The 9294-nt window shown below is 39.9% G+C and overlaps 1 protein-coding gene across 3 annotated transcripts; it reads left to right on the top strand.

The window, feature by feature from the left end:
* Positions 1-389: 389 nt before the first annotated feature.
* On the top strand, positions 390-8902 carry LOC131298857 (polyribonucleotide nucleotidyltransferase 2, mitochondrial). Of its 3 annotated transcripts, none has more exons than XR_009190553.1 (17): positions 390-844; positions 1241-1396; positions 1492-1662; positions 2010-2135; positions 2215-2376; positions 2534-2653; positions 3181-3318; positions 3445-3607; positions 3767-3892; positions 4261-4391; positions 4696-4915; positions 5026-5109; positions 6173-6252; positions 6384-6527; positions 7075-7566; positions 8207-8735; positions 8848-8902. XR_009190553.1 is itself a non-coding variant. In XM_058324353.1 (16 exons), exons 1-16 carry the CDS (start codon positions 512-514, stop codon positions 8309-8311), a joined length of 2751 nt encoding a protein of 916 aa, XP_058180336.1. In that variant the 5' UTR covers positions 390-511; the 3' UTR covers positions 8312-8902. The 3 variants fall into 3 exon arrangements, 1 of the variants encoding a protein (XP_058180336.1); XR_009190552.1 differs by having other exon boundaries at positions 8207-8741; positions 8855-8902; XM_058324353.1 differs by having other exon boundaries at positions 8207-8902.
* Positions 8903-9294: the final 392 nt, after the last annotated feature.

Genomic DNA, 9294 nt, shown 5'->3' with positions numbered 1-9294 from the left:
TTTCCTAACACAAGGTGAAACACCTAAAAAAAATCATAGTTCACCGCACATTAATTTCGTTGATACAAGTTGCGCACAAGTCCAATCTTATGTGCCCTGCTTCAAACCCTTGAGTGTCACGCGGTGCCCTTGACCCATCTCAATTTTCTTTTCACAAATTGTCTTAACCCCAACCACAGTACGAAATGTAAAAGAACATCATTGAATAAATTTTCGTGGAAAAGTCAACATATACAATTCTGAATACAATTGAGTTCGGAGACATTCGATGCAAATGAATTGATGTACATCGAACACTTTCAAACGCAATTGCACCATAATTGTAGTCGAGAGTTGTACATGCAGCATTCTGCTCCCGGTTGGTAGCATTTACGCCACGAACGAAGCACCAAATCAAAACCCTTTAAACTGCTACTAGTGCCAAAAATTTCCAAAGCTCACACTCACTCCCTCTCTCTGGCGCTAAAACCCCTCCCTTAAACCCTAAACCATCGTCTCTCTCTCTCTCTCCATGTTATCCCTCGCAACCAAGAGAACCCCCGTCCTCAAATGGACAAACCTCGGCCGCCGCACCATATCCACCAGTCGTCTCCACTTAGCCCCGTCCGCGTCGGAGTCGCGGTCGCTGCCGCCGTCCGATTACGCGACCCCCGTCGCCGGCACTAAGGTCCTTGAGTCGTTCACCGAGGAATTCGAAATCGGGTCAAAGAAGATCACTTTCGAGACGGGAAAGATGGCTCGGTTTGCCAACGGTGCTGTCGTTTTGGCCATGGAAGAGACCAAGGTTTTATCCACTGTTGCTTCGGGTAAAGGCGACGCCGTTCGTGACTTCCTGCCCCTCACTGTACGTTTGACGTTTCCTTGTGCACTTGCATATTCATTCATTTCTTATGTAATGAGAGGATTGTATGTTTTTACCCCATCTAGAAACAGAATGGCAACGGGCGGGGCGGGTTTTGTTGCATCTGATTATATTTCATCTATTGATAAGTTAATTTCCCGTCTCACATTCGAAGATGTTGTTTGGCAAGCTCCTGAATTAGTTAGTGTTATGTCTCTTGGGTTCGATATGATTAAGACACTGCCTCTGTTCTTCTCCGGGCGTGCTCACATGGTCCTTTTTTGTCTGTTTACTTGTATCAATTGCATTTTGAGTGGTGGGGCGTAGGTGCGGGATTAATTATTTTCTTTCTTGGTTCCTTGCCTTCGACGAAGTTTTATGGCTTTTGCTTCTCTAAAGGTTGATTACCAAGAGAAACAATTTGCTCAAGGTGTGATTCCCACCACCTTCATGCGAAGAGAAGGTGCACCAAAAGAACGTGAACTTTTATGCGGCCGCCTCATTGATCGACCCATACGACCTCTTTTCCCGGCTGGATTATACCATGAGGTCCAGGTATGGTATTGGTTTTTGGTTTCTGTGGTATTCTGCTTGATTTTTGTTCTCTCTTTTTTCTCTTACTCTCTCAATCACTGTTGATTGATTCATAGGTGATGGCAAGCGTTCTTTCTTCTGATGGGAAGCAAGATCCAGATATAATGGCTGCTAATGCAACATCTGTTGCTCTTATGTTATCAGATATCCCTTGGGGTGGCCCCATTGGTATGATTCGCATAGGGCGGATTTCCGGAGAATTCATTGTTAATCCAACCATGGATGAGGTAACACTCCCTTCTATTTGGTAGAGGTGCCTATATGTTCTTTTTATTGAAAAAAAGTGGTTAGCCGATACATTTAGTGGTAAATGTCTGCTAGATGCGGCTATGTAAGGTTTTCTTTTTTGAACTTACATATTAAGTAATAGCTGAAAGTTTGGTGTTTATCTATTCTGCGGCAGTGGTTCTTGAACTGATACTGATGGAAGTCCCTTAATACTTTGCTTCTTTGGTTCCTCATTACTGCTCATGGCATGGTTATATGTTGACCGTCTTAGTGATCTGAAACGCCTCAAACAGTTAAAGTGTATATGAATTTGACTAGTACTGGCAACATGTTAAATTTCATGCAGCTCAACATGAGTGATCTCAACTTAGTATATGCCTGCACAAAGGATAAAACCTTGATGATTGATGTGCAAGCTCGTGAGATATCAGAAAGAGATCTGGAAGCGGCCTTAAGGCTTGCTCATCCTGAGGTAAGTCATTAGCCTCGTAACAACTTTCAGGAGTGAACTACTTGTAAAAGAATAATTTTAAATGTCTTCGAATAATCAGGCAGTTAAATATCTTGAGCCTCAAATCAGACTGGCGGCCAGAGCAGGTAAGCGGAAGAAGGAATATAAACTGTCCATGATGTCAGAGATGACATTGGAAAAAGTCAGGAACTTGGCTGAAGCACCTATTGAAGCTGTCTTTACAGATCCTACGTATGGGAAGGTGTGCACCATTTCTGTACAAAACCTGCTGAAGATCTAATTGGTTTTTAACTTCCTATGTACATGCCTATGTATGAGATAATACTTCTGCATGTGGTTATGATAGTGTATCTCTACATGCCTTGTGTTAATTTTGTTGATGTACTATTTACATCCAGTTTGAACGTGGAGAGGCCTTAGATAGGATTACACAAGATGTGAGAAGAGAACTCGAGGAAGAGGGTGATGAAGAAAGCTTGAAAGCTCTACCAAAGACAGTTGACACAGTGAGGAAAGGGGTATGCATCCGTGAGTTTATTATTTGTGTATGGTATTTTAAGTTAAGTTCTTAGGTATATTAGTGTTTGCAGAAAGGATTCTGTATGGTTAAACATTTTTATTGATAAGAAATGCATAAACTCCTCTGGCCCATGATCTGTCACTGGGTTATGTAGGCGTCTATGACTCTATATCCTATTTTGTACGAAGTTAGTAATGTAACATCTTTCTTGATTGGCAATAAAAGAAAATATTGTTACCAGCGATGTAGCTTTCTTATTTGGCAAATTAAATAAGAAATATTTTACAGCTGGTGTATATTTTTTCTGTCTTTAAAAGAATTCATGATGTGCACAGCATCTAAGTAGACCATTAAGAGTTGAACTTCTTATATGGCAAATTGCTTGTAAATGAAATGGATGATCTTTTGTTGACCATTCATTTTATATGTTTGCCATTTTTTTGGCGTTGAATCTCATCTCTATATATTTAGTTTTTGCAATTTCCAATGAGCTGTGTCTCTCAAGTTTGTAATAAATAATGGCAGATTGTTCGCAGAAGAATTATAGCTGAAGGACTTAGAGTTGATGGGAGACGTCTTGATGAAGTTAGGCCTTTGTTCTGTGAAGCTGGTAATCTTCCTCAATTGCACGGATCATCACTTTTCTCCCGTGGAGATACTCAGGTCAATGCTATTTTTTTTTACCTGGCGTTGGTCGATTCTGATTAGTTTGTTATGGCGACTAAATCTGCCATATGTCTACATGTTTAAGTTCCAACTCTCTAACCATATGTTTGATCCTGTCTACAGGTGCTTTGTACTGTGACCCTTGGAGCACCCGGAGATGCCCAACGTTTGGATTCCTTAGTTGGTCCCTCAACTAAACGTTTCATGCTTCATTATAGTTTCCCACCATTTTGTATAAATGAAGTGGGTAAAAGAGCTGGCCTGAATAGGCGTGAAGTCGGGCATGGTAAAGCAAGATTTTTTTTACTTTATGTATCTTATGATGTCATGTCAGCACCGAATCAGGATTGGCTGTTAAGTTTGACCGCTAGAATATGCTTCCTACTGTACTCCAATGACCCTGTTCCTTGATTTTAACTCTTTCTGTGTTGGCTACTGCATTTAGGTACTCTAGCTGAGAAAGCTCTGCTAGCTGTCTTACCTCCTGAAAATGAGTTACGATATACAATTCGAATTAATTCGGAGGTCATGGCTTCTGATGGTTCAACGTCAATGGCAACTGTATGTGCAGGTATATTTTTCTAGCCTAGTGCACTTGCTTCTATCAAGCGTTCCACTCTCCCCTTCCCATTCATGAAGAATGATTTTCGTCATTCTTCGCACTTTAGTTCCTGTACTGTACTAGATTGTCTATCACCACTATTTTCCAGTGGTGGTTGACTTGTTTTTATCGGGTGACATATTGAATGCACATTTTCCTATATTCATTATTATATGTCTGGGGCACTTGAAGGTCGTGAAGACAAATTATATATTTAATTGGATCATCATACCTTCAGCTTTGATAGGGCCATGCTTGAAAGCTGGTCATATTTTAGACTAAGATTCATATTTCATTAAGCAGGCTTTTATATGCTTTTTGATTCCTGTTTACTGCAGGCAGCATGGCTTTGATGGATGCGGGAATTCCTTTACGTGAACATGTAGCAGGTGTTTCAGTGGGCCTTGTGACTGATGTTGATCCCTCAACTGGCATCATCAAGGATTACCGCATATTGACTGATATTTTGGTAGGAGTTCACTTTGTGCTTTTTTGTTTGTTCTTTGTTTGAGTCATTTTTACGATCAACGTTGGAATGCCTTCTGTAGTTAATGGAAACAAATAAAAACGAACAGTGGAATGTTAGTTAATTTTTAGTATTGTCTGTTTAGAATGTTTTCAATTTTACTCTTTTGATAATCATTTCTTTATTTTTTTGGGTTTTTTGGGGTTCTATCTTGCTATTTTTCCAGCACTAATCTGGTACTATGTTCTTCTAATCTATTAGTTATAGGCACTCTTTTGACACCTTGACTTGTCTTACCCTCTCTTAGGGCCTGGAAGATCATTTGGGGGACATGGACTTTAAAATTGCAGGCACGCGGAATGGAATAACAGCAATCCAATTGGATATAAAGCCTGCTGGAATCCCTCTCGATATTGTATGTGAGTCTTTGGAACCAGCATTTAAAGCCCGGCTTCAAATCCTTGACCACATGGAACAAGAGATAAATGCACCACGTACTCTGGATGAAAGGAATTCTCCTCGAATTGGTATGATGCTGCTGTCATAAGCTATGTTCTGTAGAAGCTTTGTTGTCATGAAACTTCTGACCGTGAGTTGTACTTTGTGCATTTGTCTATCATTGTGATTGGTATTGCAGTTACCTTGAAGTACAGCAATGAAGCTCTTCGCCGCTTGATTGGGCCTCTTGGTGCCTTAAGGAGAAAAATTGAGGAAGAAACTGGTAATACTTGAGTTTGGGAATACTAAAGACTTCTACTACAACGTTTGATGTCACTCTCATGAGTCATGAAGGACTAGAATTTGTTCTATATACAGCTGCTCATTACCTTTTTGTCTTGGATCAAATTGTTAAGTAAAATCTTGTGCCTGTTGCTGATCTTGACATCTCTGGAGGTTCTTGCTACACAATCCTTTTCTTCACGTGATTTGGTTCACATGGATCTGGAATGGTAGTTGGCTAGTTGCTGCTGGGACTTCCTGTAAAATTGTGGTAGATGACATTCTCTGTGGTCACCATTTTGACTATTGACTTTGGAATTTGGATATAGTGATTCGATAGGCACACTTGCCACCATTTTTACCACTTCTCAGCATCCAAATGTTATTTTTGATTACTATATAGTTCTTTTAATCTGAGTCTCGTCTACGATCTAACTAAGTTCCTTTGTCCATTCATTCGTTGAAGACGGAAGTAAGTTCATGTCTGAGTGATGATTCTGTCTGCTAGATTTGGTTTTGAGCATTGATCACTTTGGCAGACACGAGAACGCTTCTTGTGAAGATTAGAATTACAAGAAGTTGATTGAATGCAGGTTTAAGGTTTGGTTTCTATTGAGTGGATACGTGAATTGCTGAAACAACTGTCACATGCCAAACTCGTACAAGTTGAATTTTTCATTATCCGGAAATCAACCACCCACCCACACCTATATCAAGGGCCGAAGAACTCCAAATTGTCACATATCGTACTTAAAGGGCTTTGCTTTGGCCTACTTTTGGAGTCTTGATGGAGACTTGGGAGGGTCTCTTCTCTTGGGCGGAACTGGATTAAGCAGCCTGGCCTCTGTCTGGCCCATTATTTAACTGACATCTCGTATTCATGCCCACCTTTGACTGTCACTCCTGTTATAGTTGTAGATACAATAGTCTTAGTGGGTTGTTGGCTGCATCTGTTTTCTCCTTCTAGGACATGCTGTTGTCATTATATGCATTTTTTGGATAACTTACTGTGGTCTACATGCATAACCCTTCGCTAACAAACTCTATGAACTTCTTTAACCCAGGTGCACGGATCTCTGTGAATGATGGATCACTTACAATAGTTGCTAAGAACCATGGGGTACTGGATAAAGCGTTAGAAAAGGTAATCCTTCTTTTTGTTGATCTATTCTATTTCTCTGTTGTATTTTTGTGTTTATCATCTTCTTTTAAGCATTCTTAATGATCAATTTGTTCTCCGAGAAATCCAATTTGCTTATATTGTGTGGTCCTCAGGTTGATTTTATAATTGGTCGTGAGATTGAAGTTGGAGGGATCTATAAAGGCGTCGTAACATCGATCAAAGAATATGGTGCTTTTGTGGAGTTTAATGGCGGCCAACAAGGCCTTCTACACGTATCTGAATTATCTCACGAACCGGTATGTAGTTAGTGGTTCTAAGATAGTAAGCTTTTCTTTTCCCTCCATCCAGAATTGAACAATTTCATTGTGTTGTTATTGGGTTTGAACAGTCCTGTTGCCTATCATATCTAACACGTAGTTAGTGGCTTGATCGCTTCTAAGCCTCGTTGTTGGAGCATCCATCAATGACTGCTGGGGAAAAAAATAGGACGGCGTCATCTGGTGTGACAAAAACCACCCCAAGACTGACCTTCTTGTTGGGTTCGTCTCTTTCTCTGATGTGATTAAAGTTTTGGGACTTCGGCAGATGGAAAGAGCTTTTAGTCATGCTGCCTTTTGACTTTATGGATACCTGTAGATCTTGTCTGTGCATTTGCTTGTAGGAGTTAACTACAGGTTTCATTTGATTGTGGCATTTAAAATTTTTGCATCTAGCTTCTTGATACTCTTTGATTTTGGGTTAATTGTCACTTCTTGTGGTGACTTGGGCATAAGTTTATAGTACTTTTATCCAGTCGTTTTCTATTGTTTTATCACTTCACGAAACTATTTCCTATTTCTACAGGTTTCCCGAGTTTCAGATGTGGTATCTATTGGCCAGCAACTGCACTTGAAGTGCATAGGTCAGGATATTCGCGGTAACATTAAACTCTCTCTTAAAGAAACTCTACCAAAACCAAGATCTGGAACAAATAATGTGGTTGAAATCGAAGGATCTTTTTCACAAATAAAACAAGCAACTGATTCTTGGGCATCGGTTGGGAGCATTCCTACTGAGCAAGAAAAGCAGCACTCCGCTGTGAGTAGGCATGAATCTAGCGGGGTGGCATCTTCTTCTTACTCATCACCATCTATTCTAATTCGAAGTGCTGCACAGTGTGACGAGGAGGAAAAATCAGCCGGCTTGAAACGGAATTCAAAAGGTGGCTTTGAGGCTCCAATGAATGCGAAAAGTCTAAAAATTGGGGTGGAGGCAACATCTAAGGTTCATCAAATCCGTGCACGGGGATTAGTTCTTGACTTGGGTGGTGGAATTCGTGGGATGTATCGGTTTGAGGTACATGTTCACCCCCTTGTGTTTTTTTCAGCATTTCTTTTTTTAAATAGTTGTTCCTTGCTCTTTCTGATGACCAACTATTTATCCACTTGGAACTTGGAATCGAAGTTTTTGCATACAAGGGGAGCAGCTTGGCTGTTTGGGACGGTATAAAAGAATGAAGATGAAGAAACGTTGCGTGTAAAAAAAGGAATCCGAAAAGAAATACGATGAAGCACGGACGAAGCATGATTTTCTTTTAAACCTTATTTATATACATGATTTTCTTTTTCTATGTACGGGTCAATTGGTGAAATACAAATCGGTGAAATACAAATCGAGCTTTTACTTAATGCTATTCTTTGAAAGAATGTTAGAAAAATTCATGGAGTTTGAGGAACTCCTCTTGGTCAAAATGACTGAGTATTAGCACATCAACATTGGATTCATGGAGTAATCAACGAAAAAAGATCCAGTTGGTCAAAATATAGAATGGGGATCGTATCCATTAAATTTTACACTCTCGACAAGTATAACCTGTTTCATTTTCGATAGTGGTTATTATATTCTGGGTAATATAGAACTAATGAGTCAGTTTATTGAAGCTTACTCATCAGTTCGTTGTGTTAAAGATATTGGTGCTGTTTTTTGTGCCTTTCAGACTAATGGGAAAAGAGACTTTGTGGTCGGAGACGAGTTGCGAGTTAAGTGTTCGAGTTTTACAAGCAAGAGAATTCCGGTAATGTCTATGGCAGAAGATGATTAGTCTTGGCATCGCTTAATATCCTTCGTGAGAATAGAAGTTGCGTGCCAGTTTCAACAAGTCAGAACATTTCTGAGATGGAATATCACATACGAGACGCTCATAGTTTGTTGAAAATAGTGTGCTAACTGTGCGGAACGTGTGCATGGATCGAGGCATGTGATGCGGAACTTGGTGGGCAAATGCAGCTTTGGTTTGACCTAGGGTTTTGCGGCCGCTTCTGAGTAGAGGGTTCGATATTAAGCACATCCTGAACTTCCCCTGGAATTTCCTGATTATTTATGCAGGACACATGCTTCACAATTTTGATTAGCTAAGCACATGCGTTCCGTATCGTCACTGTATATTTTGTGGTTTATTATTTATTTTCATATTATTATCGCTCACTTGTTTTAGAAGGCACACCGATAGAATTTACCAACGCAAAGTTTCAGTTTTTTTCTGGGTTGAGGAATATAAAGGCTTACCAACGCAAAGTTTCAGTTTTTTTCTGGGTTGAGGAATATAAAGGCAGGCCGATAGAATTTACCAATGCGAAGTTTAGAGTTTTTTTCTGGGTTGAGGAATATAAAGTGTGTCGCACATTGTCTATTATCAGTGGCATTTTGTCTGTGTATATGTGATAAAATACTTGATCAGAATTGTAAATGTTTTAGTCAAAATTGTACATCGATTCTCTAGTGATATCTGATCGAATCTGATGTTTGTGTCCGATCAAACACCGGATTGATCGATCGAACAAAGCTATACAAAAACTTCCTAAAGAACTCTTGCAAGAGTTTAAGATCGAACAAAGCTATACAAAAACTTCCTAAAGAACTGTTGCGGAGCTTAAACTCTTGCGGAGCCGTCTTTAAGCCTGCTAGAAGCAAAAATGCAACAGCAAATAGAAGTGCATAGATTTGGACACAGATATGTCTGGAACCTGAATGATCCCGAACACCTATACCCGGATCTGTGCATGCATTTCTATCTGTCTGTAACTA

The sequence above is a fragment of the Rhododendron vialii genome, chromosome 8a (assembly GCF_030253575.1).
Source record: "Rhododendron vialii isolate Sample 1 chromosome 8a, ASM3025357v1".
In the NCBI taxonomy this organism is placed as follows: domain Eukaryota; kingdom Viridiplantae; phylum Streptophyta; class Magnoliopsida; order Ericales; family Ericaceae; genus Rhododendron; species Rhododendron vialii.
This window is presented reverse-complemented; position numbering and strand designations above follow the sequence as displayed.